At 50.5% G+C, this 26,828-nt stretch overlaps 1 protein-coding gene across 1 annotated transcript in view; it reads left to right on the top strand.

Annotated features, from left to right (window-relative positions):
• The window catches only part of SULF2 (sulfatase 2), a 92,739-nt gene that overhangs the window by 7,222 nt on the left and 58,689 nt on the right, over positions 1-26,828 (top strand). The window contains exon 2 of the mRNA XM_046678616.1: positions 13,863-14,102. Coding sequence (XP_046534572.1) covers positions 13,863-14,102 — 240 coding nt within the window. The remainder of the gene's footprint in view (positions 1-13,862; positions 14,103-26,828) is intronic.

The following is a 26,828-nucleotide window of genomic DNA, read 5'->3' as shown; positions in this document are numbered from 1 at the left end:
GCAGGAGATGGGCCCAGTGAGGAGTCTACTGCAATGGTCTGGGCATGAGATGATGGCAGTTCAGACCAGAGTGGGGAAAGCTCATCAGATGCTGCCCATAGTTACAGTGGAGCTGATAAGATGTGCTGATGGATCTGATGAGGAGTAGGAGAGAGAAGTCAAGAATAACTCCAAGATTTTGGCCTAAATAATGACAAGGAGGGATTTGCTGTTTACAGAGATGGGGAAACACATGGTCAGGAGCTCCGTTCTGGACCTGGTGAGTTGCAGATGCCTGAGAAGAGCCAGAAGGAGCTGTCCGAGGCGGCCAGCCCTCAGAGTCAGGCGTCAGGAGAGGCCCGGGCCCGACGGGCCTGGAGTGGGGAGGGTGGGAGCTGCGTGCAGATTGCCTGCGTTGGTACTTCCTGGGTCCGAGACCCTCACCACATTCTCAGAGGGCTCTGTGATGCTGAAAGGTGCAGCCTGCCAGCCCGGGCGGCTGCCTTCGGGGAGAAGCAGGCTTCTGCGAGAACGGCCTGGGAGGGTTTCTGGCCAGGCGCTTGTTTTCCACTTTCCGTCTGTGAACAGAAGGAGACCACACCCTGCACTGCAGACTGATACCCAGAAATCACTTCTCAATTGCAGGCGTGGGGACTCTGTGGGAGCCAAATGGCTGGACGCCCAGGACAGGGTGCCCAGATCCCGGACACTGCATCGCTGGTAACTTCCAGCTCGGCTTCTCTGAGATCCTGACTCCTGACATTCCTGCCGCTGCTCACTCGAGTTAGAAAAACATGTGGCTGCAGGTTATCGCAGGAAGAGCGGCTCGCCCGGACCCACCCTGGTGTTCGACTTGCCAAGCACATTCCTGCGAGATTTTTTTCCAATTCAGCAACACTTGGGAGATCACTTAAATTCTGGAAGCTTAAGTGGATTGGGATTAGTTTTGGCTACATGTAAAAGAAAATGTAAAACAGCAGTAGCTTAAGCAAGATAGAATTTTGCTTTTCACTCACATAAAAATACCTGGAAGTTGGCAGTGCAGGGCTGGCTTGGTGGCTTCAAGGTTCCCAGGGACCCAACTCCTTCTCTCCTATGCTTATTGGGTGGCTTCCTTCAAGGTTTCCTGGTGGTTCAGAATGGCTGCTGGAGCTCCAGCTGTCACAGCCACATTCCAGGCAGTAAGAAGGAGGAAGCAGCAGGGCAAAAAGGATGGACCTTCAGGTTAAGTCAGCTCCCTTTAAGGACCTCCTCCCGGACATCACAGACAACGCGGATGGAACTTCTTAACTTAGCCACATGATCTCAGCAAGAAATGTGGGGCACACTCAAATTTGGATTATTTAAGGAGGTTTTAGCTATTTTTTGCTACAGTATGAGCAAGTGTAGGGAAACCGCTAGTGACTGGGCAGCACTGAAGGCTAGTTAGCACCAGTAGGGCCATCCCCACCCCAAGACAAAGGGGTGCACATGGTCCCTGGAACCTGGAGACACAGAGGGCCACCTGACAGGAGCTGTCACCCTCGGTTGACACCACAGGGAGGGAGACGGAGGAGCCCATATCCCAACCTCTTTCCTCTTCCACTGATCTCCTGCCAGGGCCCCCTCGTTGGCCAAAGCCAGCGGGTAAGGACCCTTGTGGATGCGGCCCACCCGGGTCAGCTCCCTGGGCTGGAGAGCTGCGTGGAGGTGGATCTGAAAGGCCCAAGGGAGGACCCCCCATCCCCCACGCGGCTGTAAGATAGTCTGAGAAATGTTTCCCAGCAGATGCATTGAAAATTAAAATCAGGGTTTCTTAAGAAGGAAGAAGGGGAAACAGATATTGGTGGGTAACTCAGGCTCTCAGCCATACCAGAGATCAGGGCGAGGGTCCCAGAGAGCGGCAGCCCCTCTAGTGGGGTGGGGCAGGGTGGGGAGGGGTTGTTGCGTGATGGGCGCTTGTGAGATGTGCACCGTGAAAAGGAGGCCTGGGAGAGGAGCATTGCAGGCAGACGGACTGTGCGGGAGCCGGGTGGCAGCAAGGGGTGCCGGGACCTCTGAGGAGGGCAGCGGGACCTGGGTGGGTGATGGGGAGAGAGGTGGGGCGAGGGCAGAGAGGAGATGGGGCAGGTCTGGATTGTATTCCGAGGCCCATGGGAAGTCACCGAAATGTTCTGAGCAGGTCGCGTCCACACGATTCACGTTTTCGTGCCTCCCTCTGGCTGTAGATGGAGAGGGGGTGGTCCAGGGGCCAGATCGGAGTCAGGGAGATGAGTGGTCCAGGTGGGAGATGATGGGGGTGCTGCCAAGGGAGAGGGCGGGGAGGGCAGGTCATGTTTTGAAGGTCGGCCGGGGAGGACTTGCTGATGGACGGCAGGTGGCAGGTGAGGGAAGGACAGCCAGGATGACTCAAGGCTTTTGGCTGTGCTGTCGGGCAGATGGTGGTCCCGTTCAAGAGATGGGAGGCTGGGGAGGAGGAGCAGGTTTCAGACTTAAGCAGACAGCAAGCTGCTTTGTAAACATCACCCACCAGGCCAGTGGCTAAGCGAGTGGCCCTGTGTAACCCACCCTGAAAAGTGGGCAAAACAGCCTGGAGATCTCCCATCGCTGGATAACTCGCCTCTGCCAGGGTGGCGTGTTGGGGAATTACAAATGAAAGGAACGTTTCTGGGTGGAGCCCAGAGAGGAAATGACCCAGGATTGCTGAGTGCCATTGACTATAGGGTGACCTCCCCTTTTCCAGGACCCCTCGGGCACCTCCCCACCAGTGATAACAACCGCATCAGAATTTTCTCCCCGAAGCTTCTGCAACCAAAGCCAGCAGAAGGCACAGGAGAAAAAATGGACTTGCTGATGTCTCTGACAGTCCAGTGATCATTGATGCCGTTCCAGGGCTGCCTCCTGGACGCCTGCCTGATTGATTCGGGGTCTAGGAACCAATTTCGAACCTTGGCTTTTCACAGCTAAAACCGGCAATAACACTTGACCTTGTTTGTAACGACCAGGAATGGTCCCCCTTTGCTGCCTTGGTGAGGAAACCTCGTCTGAGAAGCAGGTCCCGGCCCCCGGGGCGATTATTCTAGATTGAGTGACAGGCCCGGCGAGTCACCAGCTGCCAGCAGCAAGCTCCTTCCAGCACAAGGAGGGGAATCAAAGGAAATCGCTCGGGAAACGACCCAGTCCCTCTGCCCAGACGTGGCCTCTGATGGCTGCTGTTTGTCCCCCAGGCCTTTCTCCTGCCCCCCTGCTGGGGACAGAGGTGTTCTGGAGCCGTTGATCTGATGGGCCAGCCTCCTGTGGCTGTGTTCCCGGGGGCAAGCAGCTCACAATCTGATCCAGTGACATTGTGGGCATTCCAGGGACACTCAGGGCCAGAGGGGGGCTGTCACGTGAATTCCAGCCTGGCAGGCAGACACCAGTGGCTGGAGGGCCGTGCAGGACGCAGGTGCGGGACATGCACTCCCTGCCGCCTGTCCAGGTCAAGGCTCTCTTCCAGCCTGTACGCAGACCCACAGCGCTCGTCCCCTCTTACAGCCAGCTCTCTGGGCCCCTGGGCCACAGTGAGTGTTATTCTGCAGCTGTACTTAGCTGGTCCTGTCAGCTGGAGTAGAATCAGCTAAGGGTTGCAAACTCAGTGCCTACAGGGCCAGGCAAGTACTGCCAATAAGGGAGGTGGGCGTGGTGGGGCCCATGGAGAACTACGGGGGTCTTTTAAAGCCGGCCTTCGAGGCCAGCCCTGTGGCCTAGTGGTTAAGTTCAGTGTGCTCTGCTTCGGTGGCCCGGTTGGGTTCCCAGGTGTGGACCTACACCACTCATCAGCGGCCAAGCTGTGGCGGCGGCTCACATACAAAGGGAGGAAGATTGGCACAGATGTCAGTGCAGGGGGAATCTTCCTCAGCAAAAAATAAAAGCTTAAAAAAAATAAAGCTGGCCTTCACGACTCAGGGCCACCCGCCTGTGAGGCCATCTAGACCAGGTCTTTGTATTTTTCAAGCAAAGCCAGAAAGGTGGATTGATATGAAATCTCCCAATTAGGGGGGAAAAAAAAGGTAGCAATTAACTCAATTTGTAAACACTGTGGAGCAGATCTAAATCAAAGACGCGTGCCGACAAGATCCGAGCAGAGGCCTTGGTTAGTGACTCTGTGTCACGCTGCACTCGGGGGCCGCAGTAACAAAAACTTGTAAAAGCGAGCATGTTTTGAGTGATCTCTGTGCCATGCATCGATCTGACGGCTTTACAGATATTTCTCTTGATTAAAATTCCGAACGACCCTGGGATGGAGGCGCCATTATTCTCCCTACTTTGCAGAGGAGGAGACTGAAGGACTCAGGGGCTCACTCCTTTGCACGAGGTCCCTGGTTAATGGAAATGGCAAAGCGAGGATTCGAACTCAGGCCTCTGCCCCTGGAGCCCTTCCCAGCAGGTGCCCATGGTGACACGGACTGTTCTAGAATTGTCCTAGAATTACATAGTCAAAAGAAGCCTCATGCCGAAGGTCACTCCTGTGCTGTACTTTTACCCATAGGGAAACTGAGGCCCAAAGTCAGGAGGTGGTTTAGCACGGCAGCTGACGCTTCATTCTTAGGGCTCTCGATTCAGTGCTCTTTGTTACCTGAGGTCTGCAGGTGAGGGAGGGCCTGGTGTGTGGTCCAGAACAGAAGTGTGTGTGTGTGTGTTACACACCCACAAACATATCTAGCAGCTGACCCTGTTGAACATACAGAACTACACAGGTGAGAGAAGCATCACTCGGGGAAGGATGGACCCAGAGAGGATGTGGGTTGTGTCCCCTTCATCCTCAGCCTGTCCCCATGCCAGGTGGCCCTGCAGGTCCCCCTTCTCAACCCACAGGAGAGGAGAAGACATAACTCCCAGGACAGCCGGGAGCAGACCCTGGGGGAGTGTAGCGGGTGACCTATGGGCCAAAGCAGAGAGGCATCCTGCATTTCTGGGTCATCTGCAGAAAATCCCCTTGGCTGCCTTCTTTCCCCTAAACCCCAGGGCCTGGTTCGGGGGAGCTGGCAAACAGACAGCCCTGCAAGGCCATCCAGGGAGGCCAGGTGTCAAATCGTGCTCTCTCCCATCTTTCTAGAAACCTGTGGCCTCTTAGATCATCTTTAATAGAGACACGGGTGCAAGCCAGTCCACCCCCTTCTCAACTCCACGGGTGGAAAGACGCAGCACGTGTCGTGGATAAATGACAACTGACACCAGCTTGAGTACCGGGCATCACGGGGCGGTGGGGCCTGCGGTGAGCCAGGGGTCCCAGCCCCTCTGCAGGGACTGCTGGGTCCCAGCACCCAGGGGGCGTGTGCACTCACTGTGGACAGAATTCCCAACAAAATCTTTGAAAAACATTTCCCTTTTTCTCAGGAGAAGCCGAAGATAGAGATTTTTATGAAAAATCCAGGGCCAAGTTCTCCATTAAGCCCAGTAGGTGCAGCGCTGGGACCCACAATATTTTGAGGGGCCTGTGAGAATGTCTTACGTCCTTTTAAAATCAGAAGAAGAAAAACTAAACTTTAAGGTCAAAGAAAATGTTTTGATATATGATAGTAATGTAGTCATCCTTAGACCAGCACCGTCATAAAATATTGTTTCTAAGATTTTTGACAGAGGAAGGAGCCCATGAAAGCAGAAATGCCAAGGGCCCAGAAACTCGTGTTGCGACCCCAGAAAAATCGCCTACTTTTTAAAATATGGGCAAGTAATGGCATTCTTTATGCCCTGAAAAGACATAAGGAAACCCTCGCGTGGGCGTGTCTGGCCCCCAGGCCTTCTGACTGTGGCCTCTGGCTTAGTGTTCAGTCACCAGGAGCCTCTGCACACAGCGGGGGTCCTTGACCAAAGGCCTCTGCTGGAACATTCCAGCCCATATTGTCTATTCCGTGGACGAGATAGGGAGGTGACATGCATATGCACCTTTCACACATTAGCCCGTTTTGCCAATAATTCAGAGCAAAGGCGGCCTCCCTGTCCCCCACTCACAGTGCTCACCCCAGAGGCAGCCATCATCCACAGCTTGTGTATCACCTAAGAACGTCTTCTCTTCATTTGCTCAGGTGTATGTGCCAAGAAGAGCAGTAAAGAGCACGAAGGGAGAGGACAGAGTGATCCCAGTCAGTGCAGGCTGGAAGAAGGCCTCTCTGGGGAGGCATGTTTTTGGAGACCTGAATGCCATGAGGGATTGAGTCCAGGCCACGAGAGCAGCAGGTGCAAAGGCCCTGAGGCAGGAGTGAGTGTGGTGTGTTCAAGGAGCAGAGAAGAGGTGGTTGGAGCAGAGGGAGAGCGGGAAGCAGAGGTACAGGTTGTAGTTGGGGAGGATGAGTGTCCGGATCACATAGGGCTTGTCTGCCGGAGGGAGCACCTTGGGTTTTATTCTGAGCGAGATGAGCAGTCAGTGGAAGAGTCTGAGCAAAGGAAGACGATGTGTTTTCATGTTTTAAAAGGAGCCCTCTGCCCATCGAGTGGACGACATAATGGATTGGACAAGGCCGGAAGCCAGGAGACTGTTTAGGAGTCTACTGCAATAGTCCAGGCGAGAGACAGTGGTGCTTAGACACAGATTTGAGTCAAGACCCTGAGTTTAGGGACTCCAGCCTTACTCATCCCTGCATGTCCCACCTCCCACTACTTTCCCAAGGAGGCCTTGACATCACAGACTCAATTACTTACCTATGGGGTTTTTCTTTTTTAATTTTGTGTGTGTGTGAGGAAGATTTGCCCTGAGCTAAGATTCGTTGCCAATCTTCCTCCCCTTTTTTTTTTTTTTTTTTTTTCTGAGGAAGATTGTCAATGACCTAACATCAGTACCAATCTTCCTCTGTTTCGGATGTGGGGTGCCCCTACAACATGGCTGAAGAGTGGAGTAGGTCCACACCCGGGATCCGAACCTGCAAACTGTGGGCTACTGAAGCGCAGTGCCTGGAACTTTAACCACTTGGCCACACAGCCGGCCCCTGGTTACCTATAATTTTAAGAAAACAAACATCAGAAGGCATCACCTTGTTAGTTACCCATCAAAACCAGTGCCTCCTCTGCCACCCAAGTTGGGGGCCACAGGAGTCTGTCTGGGAGGGGCTCGGGGTGCACCTGCTCCCAGCTGACGCAGGCCTCGAGGGCAGAGAGGAGAGACGAAGGGCCTGAGCCCCAGGAATGGCCAGCACAGGGTCATGCTTTGAATCTCGACCGTCCCCTGCAGACGGCAGGTGCTCTGACCCCAACCTTGAAACCGGCAAATTAAGGCAGCATTTCCCCAGATGCCTTCCTGTGACACAGGTGCTGCCCGTGCTCATCTCACGTGACAGGTCAACGGACCTTGATTTCATTACTTACCAACTTATTTTGATCCGCATCAAACGGTGTGTAATTAGTACGTCCAATACAGAACTTCACATAGCTACCTGAGTTGAAATGAAAGCTTATTTTTTAAAGTTACTGTAAAGAAAAATATCAAATCAAATAAGTAATAGCACAGGTGGGACACTGAGAGGCCCCTAAAGGCAGTCACCCAGTGGGTGGGCAGGTGCAGGTCAGGGGGGGACACCGCGTTCCTGGCAGGCGGAATGGAGGTCCCATCATTGGCGAGGGGGTGACGCCTCCCCAGTCCCTCAGAGCCACACAGAGGTGTCAGGTGACCTCACCCCTGGCCCAGTGAGGAAGGAAGGTTTGATCACGGAAAGCAGCTGAGTCTGTTTCTGTCTGCGTGTCCCCAGGTTTATGTTGGAATGAGTTTGGGTTGGCCTGGCTTCGTTTAAAATGTTGAAAACTGGCCTTGTTATTTCTGCGTGGCCTCGTCTTCCAGGTTTTTCCTCCCCATCGGAGCCGGCCGTCCGCGTGAGGGCCGGGTTGGGCAAGGGGATTAGATCATGTGTGTTTGTGTTAAAGACGGGGATTTACGGAGCCTCGTCTCTAGGGCAGTTTTCATAAAGCAGGTACTGTCCCCGAGGGAAGGGTCCGCACGCCCGGCTGCCTGTGCACAGCCGCCACTGTCATCTCAGGGCAGTGGCGGATCATGCTGGAAGGGCTGACTGACGCAGCCCTCCCGCAGGGGTGCACGTGCCGAGCAGACACACACAGGAATCTGCTGGTCAGGAGCAGCCCGTGCGCATGTCCTCTGACATGAGGACGGAGATGCAGGTGCTTTGAGACCCTGGTTTAGAGCCCGTTAAAAATAAGAACTGGTTCCGGGGCGGCCTGACAGCGTCGTGGTTAAGTTCTCATGCTCTGCTTCGGCCGCCCGGGGTTCACAGATTCAGATCCCGGGTACGGACCTACATACCGTTCATCAAGCCATGCTGTGGCAGCATCCCACATACAAAATAGAGGAAGATGGGCACAGATGTTGGCTCAGGGCCAGTCTTCCTCAGCAAAAATAAATAAATAAGAAATGGTTGCACAGGCTGTTCAGTTTTTTCCAACACAGCGTTGGGGAGGGGGGTGCCAACTGCAGGTGGATTACTGCCCAGGTGGTGGCCTCCCTGGTTTCCCGGAGGAGGGTCTGACAGGTGGGGTAGGGAGCCAGCTCGGTCCTTTCCGCAGGCTCCACCAAGAGAGGGCGAGTCCTCATCACCAGCCGCTTCATCCTTTCTCCTCCAGCTTGTGAAGATCGGGCAAAGGGGGTCTGCCTGGGGTGCCCTGGATCCATTCCTTCCAGAAATAGTCACTGAGCAGCTACTGTGTGCCAGGCGCCGTTCCAGGCCTGGGCTAGAGGCTCAGTCAGTTAGCCCGGCCCCCGTGGGGCTCATATTTAGGGCTGCAGGGGGACAACAAGCGAGATAAAGGTATCCCTATGTTCAAGTGTATGGTGCCTTAGAGAGAAGGTGTCCAGAGTTGGAAACCTGAAACACAGAGGGTGTGAAACATCAGGGGGAGGGTGCAGAGACAAGATGGGGTGGGGGCGTGAAGCCCCACAGGCACTGGGGTCCTGGGGAAGGGCCTTCCAAGGAAAAGGAACAGGATGGGCAGAGACTCTGAGGTCAGAGCGAACCTGGTGGGTCTGAGGACACACGAGGCCCCCCTGGCTGCTGAGAGCGAGCAGGATCCCTCAGGGCCTTGGACGGCCACAGGGACTTTGTTCTCTGAGTGAGTGGGAGCCATGGAGGGTGCTATGGAGGGGAAGCGCTCTGGCTGCTCCGTGGGGAATAAATGGCCAGAGTCCAGTCGAGAAGCAGTTGACCTAATTGAGAGGAGAGAGAATGACTGCCTGCCCAGCGAGGAGGCAACAAGGCTCCGACAGTGGACGTCCTTTCAAGAAAGAGCAACAGGCTTTGCTGATGGATTGGATGTGGGAACTGAAAGATGCAACCAAGGAGTAATTGAGATTATTGCCTAAGTAACCGGAGGAAAGAGAAGGAACCGAGGGGACGGGTGACCCGGGAGCTCAGTGTCGGGTGTGTGGCACCTGCGGTGTCTGCTAGACAACATCCTTGGGCAGACAGTCTTGGGTCGTACCAAGCCAGTGCCAGCTAAACGCCAGCCACCCACCCTCCCACACTTTACACCATATCTATCTGCCACTTGTACTATTATTTACTTCTTTTAATCGGCTGTTATTTTTTTTAAACCAGCATTCCACTACCTAAGTGAGAGAAGCTAGGATCACCCACCCCAAATAAAGGAAACTAAACCCCGCCGTCAAACATGAGCCCCTGCGGCCGCCGCCTGGGGCTCCGAGCAGGCGGCGGGTGGCTCCCTGCTGAAATAGGGGTGTAGGTGTCAGGATGTGATAGCACCGACCCGAGACTTTCTCCCGGGGTTCATCAGGAGGGGACAGGGATCACTTCCCATCGCCAGCGTCCCTGGCATCTGGTGCTGGGACCCTGTGGTGCTCCCACTGCTGACATGCCAGCTAAAGTCACGTCTGGGGCGACTAGGGGACCCAACGTTCAGTCCAGGACTCTTCTGAGCCTCACTGAAGCTGAGAGTCCATCAGGCCACAGGGACCGCCACGCTCCTCCTCGGAACATCACCACCGCCTCCCGCGTGGCGTGAACAGCGTTTCCCGGACGTGACACCCGACACCCACATTCCCGTCGGACAAGCCTGGGTTGGAGTCCTCACCTCCCACTTCCCAAGCTGTGCGGCCTTGACCAACCCTCTAAAGGGCTGTTGGGAGGATTAAGTAAAACAGCACTCAGCACAGGCCCAGCACAGTGCACACAGCCAACGTCCACCAGGGACAGTCAGCACTATGAATAATTATAATGATAGTTAGTGACACAGAGCACTGCCCTCTACCCCAGAGATATGTTAGAGCCGTCACACAGCTGTTACAATAGCAGGTTGCCAAACCAAGGCCTTCAGGGCCCAGGCAGGTAATATGGATGCACAAAGTTGGTGTAGGACTATAGGGAGTGCTGGGGAGTGTGGCAAACTACAGAGCACATGATCTGTTTAATGCTGTTTCAAGTCATATTTTCAGACTCTACTGCACAAAACACACACATACACACATATCTGTGGGCACAAACCAGCTTGGGCTTCTGACCGATATGGAAACCCAGAGAGCAAGATAATATTTTTTGTTATTTTACCAGATGTTTCTTGAGTACCTCCTACGTGCTGGGCACTGTGGGAATATGACTGTGAATGAAGGTGGCCCTCGTCCCTGCCCTGGAGAGCTGTTCTGGTGGAGGCAACAGGCAGCATGCAAATAAGTGATCCAGAGCTGACTGTGGTGTCTGATGGCAGTACTGCTGTGGGGAAGTGATGCGGGGAAGGGGCGTGGGCGCTGGAGGAGAAGTGTGGCCAGGGAAGGCTGCGCTGAGATACCTGGCATGTGGGCAGGAGCCTGCGGGAGGCCCGAGGGCACCACCAGGCAGAGGGCACGGCTGGGGCGGAGGCTGCACGGTGGGCGAGTGGCCAGTGTTCAAGCTTGGGGTCCCACCGGCACGACCTTGAGGGAGACTTGGGTAAAAGCTCAAGGTGGAAAGAACTGGTTGGTGAGCAGAAGGCCCGTCTGGGACCCTGAGGGGCCAGTTCCCCGGGAGCAGCCTGAGACTGGCGAGACCCCAGGGCTCTGCAGGACCCCAAGACAGCACCACTTTTTTAGGCTCCAGTGAGTCTGCAGCAGCTGGTTGGAGGAGACCTCAGGGCCGGCCCTGTGGTCGAGTGGTTAGAGTTCCACGCACTCCGCTTCAGTGGCCCAAGTTCATGGGTTTGGATCCCCAGCGCAGACCTACTCCACTCATCAGCCATGCTGTGGCAGTGGCCCACATTCAAACTAGAGGAAGATTGGCACAGATGTTAGCTCAGGGTGAATCTTCCTCAGCAAAAAGAAAACAAAAGAGGAAGATTGGCAGTGGATGTTAGCTCAGGGCGAATCTTCACCAAAAAAATGCAAACCTCCCCCAGCCCCTCCAGCGGGAGGTGGCACACTGGGTGGAAACCCTGTAATTGCCCACCAGTTAGAGCTGGGACCCATGGAGACTTGGCGGGGGGCAGGGGGCGCATGTGGCCTTGACGATGGGTGTTCACGCAGTTTCTAGGCCTGATGATTCCTGCTCCATTTGTAACACAAGGCCAGTGCCTTTCTCCACCCGCTGTGGGCGACCTTGGCCAAGAGGCTCAGGAAACACACTTGGTTCCAGGAGGGCGTCCCTTCTAGGCCACCTCAGTGCTGGGCCCGGAAGGGCAGGCTCTGCTGTTTCCTTCCATCATTCAGTGGGTTTTCACAGAGCACCAATTACATACCCGGGCGAGTAGGGTAGACAACACCCTGATCACCCAGAACTCTCAGTCCCAAAGGAGAGACAGGTCATAAACAAGCGAGCCAGAAACAGACCATTTCAGAAGGAGATAAATGGAACGCTAAGAAGCAGCAGCAGACCTTGGTGTGATAGGAAGTAAGGGCGGGGGGTCCTCCAGAAGGGGTAGGTTGCCCAGGCCTTCCTGAGGAGGTGACCTCTAAGTTGGGATCTGAATAATGGGACAAGCCAGCAGAGCAGTGTCAGAAAGTGTCAGAGTCCCAGGCAGAGGCAATGGCAGGTGCAAAGATCCTGGGGCAGGAATGAGCTTGGAGAATTTGAGAAACAATGAGGAGGCCAGTGCAGCCAAGTGAGTAAGGGAGAGGGAAGAGATGAGGTCAGAGAAGAGGGCGTGGTTGGTGGGGGAGGGCAGGTCTGTAAGAGTCCTTTAGGCCACGGTCAGGAATCTGGGATTCTTCTGAGTTCACTGGGAAGCTCTTGGATGGTGTTTAGCAGTGAAGAGATATGATCTCTGTTGGCCTCGGGGAACTCTGGTTCTGGTTCCTTCCCTGTTTGGCAGAAAGATGAGATAAACAAGCCACATAAGTCTCTTTCTCACTCTTGGCCTTTAGGGACAGAGTGCAAGGTGGCTGTCTGGGGCCTTGCTGGTGCTTGGGATCAGCAGCTCTCCAGCAAGAACCCCAGATGCCTGGTAGACCCTGAATTGGTTTCCTATTGCTGTCCTAACGAACTGTCACCAGCCGGGTGGCTTGAAACAACAAATATTTACTCTCACACTTCTGGAGGCCAGAAGTCCCATATCTGCTGGCTTCTCCCAAGGCTCTGGGAGAACCCCGCCCTGCCGTGCAGCTCCCGTGACTCCAGGACTTCCTTGGCTTGTAGATTCCTCCCTCCAGGGTCTGCCTCCATCCTCCCCTCTACGTCTGTGTCTCCCCCCTTCTGTCTCTTAGGAGACAGCTGTCATTGGATTTAGGGCCCACCCAGGTAATCCAGAATGTCTCACCTCGAGATCCTTGATTCCATCTGCAAAGACCCTTTTTCCAAATAAGGTCACAGGTCACAGGTTCTGGGGGTTAGGATGTGGACATATCTTTTGGGGGTGGGGGTGGGCCATCCTTCAATCGCTGCAGACCCTCAGAACTGCAAGGAAAAGGGAGGGACTGAGCATGGCCACAGGGGGAGAGGGAAAGGATGTCCACTGAGTGTTTCCACTGAACCTAGGGAGTATTTGGATGCCAGTCCTAGTGTACGATGACACATCCACTCTTCACGCATCTGTTGAGTCCCCACTGTGTGTCACACTCTGTGGGGGCGCTGAGGATTCAGCAGTGGGCAAGGCACACAGTCTCGGCCCTCGGTGGAGCAGTGACCGATGCGCACAGCAGGGTTCCCACACATGTTAGTTTCCTGTCCTTCCTAAGTGCCTTACTCTGCTCCAGCTTCCCCGGGAAACAAGAGCAGGCAGGAGTGAGACCACGAATCCTGGTGGTCTGTAATTAAGTCCTGGTAACATGCTGCACGCATGGTGAGAGCTGGAGAGAATCGGAAGCCAGAGCGATCCCAGAGGGCTCCCTGGAGGAGGAGTGGTGGCTGATGGGTTCCATCTGGGGGGAGGTGGGAGTGGGTTCCAAGCTGGTGGACAGAGGAGGCGGGTGTGGTTCATGGCTGATGCAGAGCATTTCGGCTGAGAAGTGTTCAGGGAGAAGGTGGCGCCGGGGGGGTTGGTGTGACCAGATTTCAGTAAGAGCGAACAATTCTTGGGAAACTTCCAAATAAAACAAAGTATAATTTTCCCTCGGTTTACATAGTGGTTGCTCTCCAAAAAAAAAAAAAAAATCAGTGTTTATTAATACCCTGCAAAAGAGGTGTTCTGTTTATATGCAAACAGAGTTTCCATCCTAGGCTCAGATAACTTATAAACAGGTTTTTACCCACCCCCCCCCCACCCCCCCCCCCCCCCCCCCCCCAGCGGGACTGGGGACCCAGGACATATGCTGGTTCTGCAGGACTCCCTCGCAGTGCATTGCTGTCTACTGCCCACAAATGCCAGGAGCGCCCCCCATCTGTCCTGGGAGGTTTCCAAAACGCACCCCGGCCCTGTGGATGGGGGTGGCGCCCCTCCCTGTGTCGCAGCCCTGGGCGCCCTGGCCCCAGGCCGCGGCCGCGCCTCACCCCTCCCCGCTGTGCTTGCAGGTTCCATGCAGGCGATGAACAAGACGCGGCGCATCATGGAGCAGGGCGGGGCGCACTTCGTCAACGCCTTCGTCACCACGCCCATGTGCTGCCCCTCGCGCTCGTCCATCCTCACCGGCAAGTACGTGCACAACCACAACACCTACACCAACAACGAGAACTGCTCCTCGCCCTCCTGGCAGGCGCAGCACGAGAGCCGCACCTTCGCCGTGTACCTCAACAGCACGGGCTACCGGACAGGTGAGCAGCGCGCCGGCGGGCGGGGGCGGGGGCTTCCAGAAGCGGGGGTCCTCGTCTGCGACCGGTGCCTCTCCTGGTGTGGCCCCTGGACGGCCGGGGCACCCTAGGGGTCTTCAGGCTGTGCGTGGACACCTTTATTTTAATTTAAAAGTTGTGCATTTATTTCTAAGTGCATTCGAAAAAGACAGGATGATTTGCCTATAGTAGTGATAGAAAGTGACTTTTTCAAAGGAATTTGATTTTTTAAAAACCCTGAGTCTATTTAAGATATGAAATATAGTAATACAGATAGAAATACAGAGGCCATGAAGTACCTGTGCACGAGTTCGCTTTCTTTATTAAGTAAAGCCCTGGGGGACTGCCTTATTGAGTTGAGACCATCAGCAGGAAGAAGGTTCCAGAAGAATATTGGGGTGGGGGATGAGGATTAGAATCGGTGAGAAGCGCATGTGGGGACTCTGTGCTGAATGGCCCAGGAGTTGCCATGGCGATGGGCTGTCTACACTTGACTGTCTACACTACCCAGCATGCTCCATCTCTCCTGCGGTCAGTGCTGGCCTGCTGCACCCTGGGGGGAGGACCGGCTGGCTTCCTGTGTGTCGATCTTACAGGAGGTGCTTCGGTGGGTTCTGAGGGCTCACCTGCCACGCTGGTTGCCTGAGGCAAAAGCACGATTACAGACAGTCACGTATGTCCGGCACCGTTGCAAAATCCTCCAAACTCAACTAATTGACTTTGCTTTACTTAAAAAAATAAATACTCCCCACCGCGGGTAAGGACCCGAGATGGTCGTGAAATCAGATGTTGTGGCTCACATGTTGCAACCCCGGGAAGTTGCGTCCGAGTGACAAGCGGCTTGTTTGGGGGAGAGGGGCATGAGAGGAGGACGGGTGTCTCCGTGGGCTCGGCTTGCATAGCCGAAGCATCCCGGAGGCTGCACAATTCCTGCAGACACATGGCATGGCTGACAAGGGTGCGCTGGGGTGAGGAGCGAGCTGGTGAGCTGGTGAGGGGTGGGTGTCTTTTTGCAGACTCATTCTGCTGTCAGAATTGCCCAGAAAGTGGGTCCTGCTGAGACCACCAGGAAAGCCTCCATCCTGTACACACAACCCTCCTGGTCCCTGGGTCTCTGCAGAAAGCCACGTGGCAGAGTTTACCATGGGCCACCACCCGGGCCGTCCATCGTGGGGACCTGGATGTACATGGAGGGAGGAGGACAGGGAGGCCAACAGCAGATCACAGGGCGCCAATTAAAAGGGGCCTCCGCCGCTGAGCTCCAGATAATGTTAGCCATTCACACTCAGGGTTGCCAACCTTCAAATATTTCTAATCTGAATTTTTACCTGAAATCTGTTCGTTTCAAACAATATTGGCAAGGGCCAGCCTCAGTGGACTAGTGGTTGAGTTCAGCGCGCTCTGCTTCGGCAGCCCAGGTTCAGTTCCTGGGCACAGACCTACACCAGTCATCTGTCAGTGGCCATGCTGTGGTGGTGGCTCACATACAAAAAGAGGAAGATTGGCAGCAGATGTTAGCTCAAGGCAAATCTTCCTCAGCAAAAAAAAAAAAAAGAAAAGAAAAGAAAAGTTGACAAAACTCGATGTTTTTAAATGTATGCCATGGGCCAAAAAAACATGGCTGAGGGCTGAGCGTGGCTCAGGGACCCTCCTTTAGAACCTCTGGGTGAAAGATCTGGGTAGAAACCTTTAGCTTTGGATGCCAAAGCAACAGTAAGGCCCCCCAAAGTGTTCTCATCAGCCCCTCTCTTTTGAAGCCAGGGCAGCTGCACCCCACGAAAGAGATTTGCCCAGAGTCAAATTGGCAATTGGAATTGAAAGGAAACACATATCCTGTGATGCCTGAGGGCTCATGGTGGGAGCCAAAGCCGCGTTTCAGAAATCATATGGCTGGTGCCAGAAGGGGAACCTCTCTTGTGAATAAACATCCTTCAGAACTGATTTCCCAAACTACATCCTTGAATTTACACAAATCACCAAGAATCTGTCTCCTCAAAGAAGTGCAGCTTCATCCGGCTGTGCTTCATTATCATACCCTCAGTGAAGACCGGGAGCGTAATGTCAAATGTAAATCGCCATACACAGAACATTTACATTTTTTGTAAACTGTCACTGAGAATTTTATTCATTGGGTTTAGAATGCCCCTCTGTTCAAGGAACCCCATTCCAACTTGACTTTCAGAACTCAGGACCCTGAAGACGTCTGTTTACTCTAATGAACTGGTGCACTTCTGGTCATTCAATAACAAGAGCTGTGCACCCTGTATACTTTCTCTCTTTGCCTTGGCAGCTGGGAAGCTCAGATTTAAGTTTTCTGTTAAGTTGCTGTTTAAAGTGAAAGCATTTTAAAGATACCACTATGTAATATTAGTTATGCTGGTCCTTGTCGGTTGATTGAGAAAAATGAGAGAAAACTATAATGAATTCAAAATCCCTCTAGATTAATTTCATTTGTGTGAGTCACATTAGAACATGTAATAACTTTGTAGTCTCCCAAGGACTAATGGTCAGCTGTCTTGCTGGGTCTTTAGACACATTAAACCGTGCATTCTCGTGAGTGTCTAGGGTTGACTCAGATTTACATTTGGCTGTGTGTGAGAAACCCAAGAAAGCAATCGTTTATTACTTTCTCTATTAAAAGTCCATGCTACTTTGGTGAGCCTGCCGCATAAATTGGTCAGAGACTTAACAGCTTTCTTTTTTTATTGAGCTGTAATAGACATATAACATTATATTAGTTTCAGGTGTATAACATAATGATTTGATGTTTGTATATGTTGCAAAATGGTAACCACAATAACTGTTGTTAACATCCGTCACCATACATAGTTACAAATTTTTTTTTCTTGTGCTGGTAACTTTTAACATCTCTCTTAGCAACTTTTAAATATGTGATACAGTATTGTTAGCTATGGTCACCATGCTGTACACCACATTGCCAGGACTTACGTATTTTATAACTGAAAGTTTGTGCCTTTTGACTCCCTTCCCCTATTTCACTCATCCCCACCTCTGGCAACCATCAGTCTGTCCTCCATGTCTTTGAGTTCGATTTTTTTTTTACTACTTTTTTTTTTTTCCCTTGAGGAAGATTAGCCCTGAGCTAACATCTGTTCCAGTCTTCCTCTACTTTATATGTGGGTCACTGCCACAGCATGGCTGATGAGTGGTGCAGGTCTGCACCCAGGATCCAAACCCATGAACCCAGGCCACCGAAGTGGAGCATGCCAAACTTAACCACTGTGTCATGGGCCTGGCCCTCGATGTTTTTATTAGATCCCATATATAAGTGAGACAATACGGTATTTGTCTTTCTCTGTCTGGCTTATTTCACTTAGCATAATGCCCTCAGGGTCCATGCATGTTGTCACAAATGGCAAGATTTCCTTTTTGTTGACTGCATAATATGCCATTGTATATATATACCATGATTTCTTTATCCATTTATCTGTTGATGGACACATTGGTTGTTTCCATATGTCAGCTATTGTAAATAACACTGCAGTGAACATGGGGGTGCATGTGTCTTTTCAAGTTAGTGTTTTCATTTTCTTCTGATAAATACCCATAAGCAGAATTGCTAGATCATATAGTCGTTCTATTTTTAATTTCTTGAGGAACCTGCGTACTGTTTCCGATAGCGGCTGCATCAATTTACATTCCCACCAAGAGTGCACAAGGGTTCCCTTTTCTCTACATTCTCGCCAACACTTGTCATTTCTTCTCTTTTTGATGATTGCCGTTCTAACAGGTGTGAGCTGCTATCTCGTTGTGGTTTCAATTTGCATTTTCCTGATGTTAGTGATGTTGAGCACCTTTTCATGTACCTGTCGGCCATCTGTAGGTCTTCTTAGGAAAAATGTCCATTCAGATCTCTGTCTTTTTTTTTAATCATATTATTTGGGGTTTTGCTATTGAGTTGTATGGGTTCTTCATATATTTTGGCTATTAACCCCTTATCAGAGATATGATTTGCAGATATTTTCTCCCATTTGGTAGGTTGCTTTTTCATTTTGTTGATGGTTTCATTTGCTTTTTTGGTTTGATGTAGTCCCGCTTGTTGATTTTTGCTTTTATTGCCTTTGCTTTTGGTGTCAAATCCAAAAAATCATCCCCAAGGCCAATGTCAGATTGTGGTTTTGGATCTTACCTTCAAGTCATTAATCCATCGTGGGTTAATTTTTGTGTCTGGTATAAGATAGTGGTCCAATTTCATTCTTCGGCATGTGGTTGTTCAGTTTTCCCAACACTATTTATAAAGAGACTGTCCTTTCCCCGTTGTATATTCTTGACTCTTGTCATAAATTAATTGACCATACGTGTGTGGGTTTATTTCTGGGCTCTCTGTTCTGTTCCATTGATCTATGTGTCTGTTTTTATGCCAACGCCATACTGTTTTGATTACTATAGCTTTGTAATATAGTTTGAAATCAGGGAAGCCCCCAGCTTTGTTCTTCTTTCTCAAGATTGCTTTGACTATTCAAGGTCTTTTGTGATTCCATACAAATTTTAGGATTGTTTGTTCTACTTCTGTGAAAAACACCATTGGAGTTTTTAAGGGAATTGTATTGCCTCTGTAGATTGCTTTGGTGAGAATGGACATTTTAACGATATTAATTCTTTCAATCCATGAGCACAGAATATCTTTCCATTTATTTCTGTCGTCTTGAATTTCTTTCATCAATATCTTAGAGTTTTCATTGTACAGGTCTTTCACCTCCTTGGTTAAATTTATTCCTGGGTGTTTTATTCTTTTGATGCAATTGTAAGTGGGATTGTTTTCTTGACTTCTCTTCCTAATAGTTCGTTATTATTGTATAGAAATGCAACAGATTTTTGTATATTTGTATCCTGCAACTTTACTGAATTCGTTTATTAGTTCTAACAGATTTTTGGTGGAGTCTCTAGGGTTTTCTTTTTTTTCTTTTTTTTTTTTAAGATTTTATTTTTCCTTTTTCTCCCAAAGCCCCCCGGTACATAGTTGTATATTTTTAGTTGTGGATCCTTCTAGTTGCATGTGGGATGCCTCAGCATGGCCTGATGAGTGGTGCCATGTCCTCACCCAGGATCCGAACTGGCAAAACCCTGGACTGCCAAAGCAGAGTGGACGAACTTAACCACTCGGCCACGGGGCTGGCCCCCTCTAGGGTTTTCTACATATAATATCATGTCATCTGCAAATAGTGACGGTTTTACTTCTTCCTTTCTGATTTGGATGCCTTTTGCTGATTTTTCTTGCCTAGTTGCTCTGGCGAGGACTTCCAATACTGTGTTGAATAAAAGCAGTGAGAGTGGGTATCTTTGTCTTGTTCCTGATCTTAGCATAAAATCTTTCAACTTTTTACCATTGAGTATGATGTTCTGTTGGCTTGTCACATATAGCCTTTATTATGTTGAGGTTCATTCCCTCTGCACCCACTTTGTTGGGAGTTTTTGTCATAAATGGATGTTGAACTTTGTCAGATGCTTTTTCTGCATCTATTGAGATGATCATATGATTTTAGCCATGATTTGGTTAATGTTGATTGATTAACACATTGATTGATTTATGGATATTGAACCATCCTTGCATTCCTGGAATAAATCCTACTTGATCACAGCATATGATCCTTTTAATGCATTGTTCAATTAGGTCTGCTAATATTTTATTGAGGATTTTTGCATTCTGTGTCCATCAGGGGTATTGATCTATAATTTTCTTTTCTTGTCGCACACCCTTGTCTGGTTTTGGTATCAGAGTAATACTGGCCTCATAAAATGAGTTTGGAAGTGCTCTCTCCTCTTATATTTTTTGGAATAGTTTGAGAAGGACTGGCATTAGTTCTTCTTTGAATGTTGGGTAGAATGCACCAGTGAAGCAATCTGGTCCTGGACTTTTGTTTTCTGGGAGGTTTTTTGATTATTGATTCAATGTACTTACCAGTAATTAGTCTATTCAGATTTTCTGTTTCTTCATGATTCAGTCATGGTGGGTTGTATGTTTCTAGAAATTTATCTGTTTCTTCTAGATTGTCAAATTTGTTAGCATATAATTTTTCATAGTAGTCTCCTATAATCCTTTGTATTTCTGTGGTATCTTTTGTAATGTCTCCTCTTTTATTTCTGATTTTATTTGTTTGAGTCTTCTTTCTGTTCTTCTTGGTGAGTCTAGCTAAATTTTATCTTTTCAAAGAACTAGCTCTTAGTTTCATTGATCTTTTCTATTGCCTTTTTAGTCTCTATTTCATTTATTTCTGCTCTGGTCTGTCTGATTTCCTTCCTTCTACTAACTTTCAACTGCATTTGTTCTTCTTCTAGTTCTTTGAGGTGTAAAATTAGGTTCTTTATTTGGGATTTTTCTTGTTTCCCGATGTAGGTATTTATTGTTATGAGCTTCCCTTTTAGAACTGCTTTTTCTGCATCCCATAAGTTTTGATATGTTGCATTTTCATTTTCATTTGTATTAAGGTATTTTTTGATTTTTTCTTTGACCAATTGGTTGTTCAGTAGCCTGTTATTTACTCTCCACGTATTTGCGAATTTTCCAGTTTTTTTCTTGTAATTGATTTCTACTTTCATACCATTGTGGTTGGAAAAGATGCTTGATATGATTTCAGTTTTCTTAAATTTATTAAGACTTGTTTTATGGCCTAACATATGATCTATCCTGGAGAATGTTCTATGCGCACTTGAGAAGAATGTGTATTCTGTTGCCTTGGGATGGAATGTTCTGTAGATGTCTGTTAAGTCCATCTGGTCTAACATGTCATTTAAAGCTGATTTGCCATACTGATTTTATGTCTGGATGATCTATCCATTGATGAAAGTGGAGTATTAACCTCCCCTACTGTTATTGTATTGCTATCTCTTTCTCCCTTTAGGTCTATTAATATTTGCTTTATATGTTTAGGTTTTCCTCAGTTGATCAGAGACTCAACTGCATTCTATTTCTCATTCCTCATTAATGAGAAACAAATCACATGAACACACATGGCTACAAAGGAGCCTGGAGAATGTAGTCTTTATTCTGGGTGGCCATTTGCCCAGCTAAAAATTCTTTTACTATGGGAAAAGAAGAAAATGGATACTGAGGGAAGATTAAAGTCAAAACCACAGTAACAGTTCTCAACCATCTGAGTATGTGACACCTTTTGAACACAGGGGCTCAGCCTGAACTGTGGAAGACTGGAACCAGAAAAACGTTCCTTAACTGGAACAACATTTCATGTAAATAGTGCTTTTAATGTATGTAGTCAGGTATTTTATCTTGAAAAAAGTAAAACTAGGAAATTTTGATAATAACCTTATTTTATCTTATATCTAACAGTATTTAACAAAAGTTTGGTTTTAACTGTGACTGACGCATTGATTCTTTAAACAAATGAATTGATGAAGTTTCATTTGGGGGTGGAGTGTAATTTGTCTGACAAATTAAATGATAGCACAGTATGATATCCTTTATTTCACCTTCAGTTTTCACAGAAAAATCATAAAGGGTCATCTTTGCAAAAGTATTTGATCAGTTTTCTGTTAGTCCTTTGACATCTTAATCTTCTCCTGTGAAGTGCTGATGACTTGATCATCGTGTTCAATGATCTCCTCTTCAATTATCTCATAAACTAGATTATTGTTTGTGAGTGGATTCGCATGGGCTTTGAGCTGTCCTCCAGCATGACTGTAATTAACTTGTAAGACCTTGCATCTTTTACAATATTTGCCATTTCAGGTTGCAGTCAGCTTGCTTTGTGCCACCCCATGTTTGCACTAGAGATTGACAAAGGATGAAGAGAGAGAGGCTCAGTTTAAGCAGGGTAAATGTCAGTTTGTTCATGGATATTTCTGTGTTGGCTTCCTCGAACTTCAAGGACTTGGATCTCAAATATCCAATCTGAGGATGCAAATATAAACTGCATCCTCAGTTTTTGCAAAGCGTACGTAGTCTTCTTTTAGCATCCCTCAGCTGCCCTGACCGCTCGCCTAGATACCCACAAGTCAGAGGTGTTCAGTGTTCTTGTGATGAGCCTCTCAGCTCTTTGCAAAGGGGTGGAGAGCCAGAATTCCAATTCTGGTGAATTAGACAGGAGTGCCCATTTTCTTCAAATCCAGGCTCCGCCACTTATTAGCTGAATTGATGTGGACAAGTTATTTAACTTCTGTGTCTTGTTATCTCAGCTAAAGATAACAGCGTCCCTTAACTCAGAGAGTTTTACGAGGATTAAATATGTTAGAACAGGGATACATAGTAAGCACTTAAGAAATGTTAACATGATGATGATGATGATGATGATTTGCACAAGTAGCACAGTATCACACGACCCATCCCAGCCCAGTGTTCAGATGAGTATCACAGTGTGTAATTTCAGATGGTGAAAATAAGTTGTACACATGGATCAGAATGTGGCAGCACGTGCTCAACCTCTCGGGTAATCAGTGACATGCAAATGACAGTGACAATGCGCTGTCGTATCTCACCCATATTCAGAAGTCCTGCCGCACCAGATGTTAGTGAGGACGTGGGAAAACAGGAAGTTGCAGACACTAGCAGTGGGAGTGCACATTGGCGCCTTCACTTTGAAGAGGAATTTGGCAATTCTGGCAAAGCTGAAAACATGCATCTCCTTCCATTCAGCAATTCTTCTCTGGCTGTGTACCCCATATTCTGAGGGGGTGATGTGTGGGTTCTGCTTGAGCAAGGTGAGGGTGCTTCCTGGTGATGCTCGTGAACAGTAGTGTCCTTCAGATCCAAGTGACAAACCCCAACTCCAAGTGGTTTTGACAAGATGTTGAATTCTTTGCTCCCTCAACTGGAAAGATATGGGAGAGGCTTAGGGAAAGATGGGTCACACTGTGTCACAGTTTCATCGTAAGGCTCGAGGTCTCAAGACGAGGGCTGGCACTTTCAGGGACTCGGAGCCTCTTCATTCACATCCAGCAGTATTTTTTTCCAGAATGCCGAAGTGGTGAGGTTCTTTCTGATTGGACCAGATTGAGTCACATGCCGACCCCTGAACCAATCACCATGGAGAGCGGTTGGAATGTGCCAGTTACGTTATACGTCGCCTGTTCCTGGAGCAGCAGGTGGAGTCAGTGTCTCCCCAACACCTGGATTCCCAAATAGAAATTGAGGGGTGTTGGGAAGGATAAAGAGGAAGAGCATACTGCTTTGACAATCACACATTTCCATTGCATTGCTTTTGGCAAAAAAAGAAAAAAAAGACACCTTTTCCGGCCCTTTCTGGTGAATTAGACAGGAGTGCCCATTTTCTTCTCTTTGGGGTAGGGCTTTCTCGTTCCACGATGCCATCTGAGTCTGGCAGCTCTGCAGTGGTTTCCCTGCCCGGCTTCTGCCATCTGGGACAGACTTTCACAGAGATGTGAGCATGGCTGGGAAGCCTCCTGCCCCTCCCTCATTGCATTCTAGAATGTACCGGGCGAGCACGCCTCTCGTTCCGAGCCAGGGCTGTGCCAGGGCTCCCAGTTGGAGCGGTTTTGAGATTGGGCCCTGAGCACCCCAATTCTTTTCACTCTTCTCCTCGCACAAAGCTGGGGAGGACCTGCGCAGCTCGGCTGTCAACCTCGGGCTCCACACTCGCTTGGAGGAAGCAGGGTTCTGTGCCAGGATGCCTGCGGGATGGTGGAGGAGGCTGGGGCATCCTGCCGCCCCTCACAGGAGGGTGGAGAGGTGTCTGCTGGGCATTTGGGCAGCCCTGAGCACAGGGCCGCTGCTGGCTGGTGAAGGCAGGTGTGTGTGTGTGTGTGTGTGACTTGTTTTTTCCCTAAAGTGGTTTCAGGGCTGGTGCTCGGGTTGCCCTCCTCTGTCTTCCTATGACGTAATGCCCACGCCTCCTCCTGGCACCGCTCCCTTTTGATCTGCCTTTGTCCTCTTACCCCGCACCCTACACGCCAGCATCCAGCTGCCAACTGCACATCCCCCCTTGGATGTCTCCCTGGCATTTCGAACCCACCGTGTCCGAAACGACTTCCTGATCTTGGCCCTCCTCCCCCGGCGCCTCTACGGTCTGCCCCTTGGCAGCTGCCGCGTTCCAGTCGCTCACGCCAAAACCTTAATGTCATTCTGGAATTTTTTTCTTCCTTTCACACTCCGCACTCAATCCATCAACAAGCCCCATAAGCTCTCCCTTCACAATACTGCAGAATCCACTCTGGTGCCACCACCCTTATCTAGGCCGCCATCACCTCGGCTCGACGGCTCCTGCTTTCTCTTCCGTGGCCCCCTGCTCCCGCCCTCACCCCACTACGTCTGTTCTCACCGCCGCAGCCCAGGGAGGTGGCAGGGCCTGTCGCTCCTCTGCCCACAGCCCCCCTGTGGCTCCCCGCTCACTCAGGGTAGCGGCCCCTCCATCACCTCAGCGTCCTAATCATCTGCTCTCTGTCCCTCACCTCGCGACCACCTCACCTCCTGTCACCCCTCTCGGTCACTCCACTGTTTTCTGTCTCAAACCATCCAGTAACTCCTGGCATATTCCCACCTACAGGCCTTTGTACTTGTTCTTCCCTTTTCTGGAAACTTCTTTCCCTACACATCTGCATGGCCTGCACACTCTTCCCTCAGATCCTCGTTTAGATGTCACCTCCTCAGAGAAGCCTTCCTGGCCTAGCCCATCCAGAAGGACATCTTTATCCCCCACCCTGTTCCATTTACCTCAGAGCCCTTGTCGCCACTTAACATAGATTTGTATATTTGTTGTCCAACCTCCCGAGTTACAGTATGCCCCTTCTGGTGCCTTGATTATGCCCTGATTCCTGCTTTCTCTGTCTCCCTGGCCTTTTCCACTGCTGACTCCGTATTCTGCCCTTTATCTTGTTGGTCGTCCTCCTTCTCAAGGGTCAGCTGCATGGAAGCAGGGACAGTCTGCTCTGTGCCCCCAGGGTCCCCGTGCCTGGAAGAGGGCCCGCCACAGCGGGTGCTCCATGATCTTTGCAGGCTCAGCAGATGAATCTGCGCATCCCTTCCAGAGCCAGCAGCCCCTTGCCTGCCCGCATCTTTTCTGTGCTCCTTTCTCCTCTCCAGTTCCCTCCTGCCCGCCCCCTCCCACCATCTCGGCCTCTCCTCTTCTTTCTCCTCGGCCCTCCTGCCCACAGAGAAGAAAGCCCTTAGGTTCCTCCCCAGCCGCCTGCCCCGGGCCCCTGGTGCAGCTGTCCCGCCTTCACAATGGCAGCCTTCTCTCCGCTTGGCCTTTCTCCTGGTTTTCTCCCCGCTCTCTTCCTCTCCCGTCGAGTGCACACGCCTGCACGCATGCACACACAGCTCCCTTCTTCCCTGTCCAGCTGCCCCTCTCCGCCCCTCTGCCCGCCCCCCGCCCCCGGCCTGTGGGTGTGACAGCAGAGCATCTTCATCTGCCCCATGAAGCGGGACCACCTCAAGCAGCAGGGGGCCCTCCCCCCATCTTTCCTGGCACCCGGGACCCCTCCTGCCCCACCACAAAAGTCTGTGCATCAGAGGGAGTCGAGCGGCTGGCCCAGGGCATCCTTAAGAGGCCACGTTCATCAGTGTCACACAGATCTTCAAGCCGAATTTCTCTAAACTCCAGTTTAATACAGTTGTGTATCGCTTAATGATGGGGATATGTCCTGAGAAATGTGTCGCTAGGCGATTTCATCATTGTGCGAACATCATGGCATGCACTTACACAAACCTAGATGCTAGAGCCTGCCACACACCCGGGCTACGTGGTGCTGATCTCATGGGGCCACTGTTGTGTGTGGTGTCTGTTGTTGACTGAAATGGCGTTATGCGGCGTGTGACTGCAGTCACTCCCTTTCTCCAGCATCTTCAAGTTTCAAAACCAGTGAAACATTGGTGCAGGAGTCCAGAGCTCAGGCCCTGCTTCTAACTCCTTTGTGACCTTAAGCTGAGACCCAGCCCCCTCTGGGCCTCGGTTTCCCCATCTGTGCGGAGGAGTTGCAGCATATATTTGTAAGTTGCCCAGTGCCTTTGATATGACTCCACCCTGAGGGTCGTGTGACCAGTGCCCACAAACAGGAGGAGGGGTTTCCTGCGGCCCGAAGAGGACAGGGTCCCTTGGAAAGAGAGGAGTGGATGCTCAAGCTTCTCAACTTTTTGAAAACTGGGCGAGAGGCTGATGGGGCCGAATTTCTGTTAGTGCCTGGTCCAGGCTTTTGAGCGCTCTCTCTGCCCCAGCCCGTTAGCTGGTGTGTCCGTTTCCTGCGGCCGCGTAACAAAGAACCACACGCTGGGGGCTTCAAACAACAGAAATGTGTTCTCTCACGGTTCTGGGGGCCAGAAGCCCAAAACCAAGTGTCCACAGGGCCCCGCTCCCTTGGAAGGCTCTCCAGAAGAATCCTTCCTCGCCTCCTCCAGCTTCCGGTGGTTACTGGCCATCCCTGCCGTCCCTGAGCTTGTGGCTGGGTCACTCCCGTCTCTGCCTCCATCTTCTCCTGGCCTTCTCCTCTCTGCGTGTCTGTGTCCAAACTTCTCTCTTCTTGTGAGGACACCAGTCACTGGATGAGAGCCCACCCTCGTCCACTATGACCTCATCTTAACTTAATTACATCTATAAAGACCCTGTGTCCAAATAAAGCCACGTTACAAGTGCCCGGGGTTAGAGCTTGAACATATATTTTCGGGGACGTGATCCAACCCAAAGCACAGCTGGGTTCTTTCACACACACCACTTTATGTAATCCTCACAATGACACGTCAACCCCCATTAAAGCTGCAGAGTCTTGACATTAAACTGGAGCGAACAC

The sequence above is a fragment of the Equus quagga genome, chromosome 12, assembly GCF_021613505.1.
Source record: "Equus quagga isolate Etosha38 chromosome 12, UCLA_HA_Equagga_1.0, whole genome shotgun sequence".
In the NCBI taxonomy this organism is placed as follows: Eukaryota; Metazoa; Chordata; class Mammalia; order Perissodactyla; family Equidae; genus Equus; species Equus quagga.
Note: the sequence above shows the minus strand (reverse complement) of the source record. Positions and strands in the feature narration are given on the sequence as shown.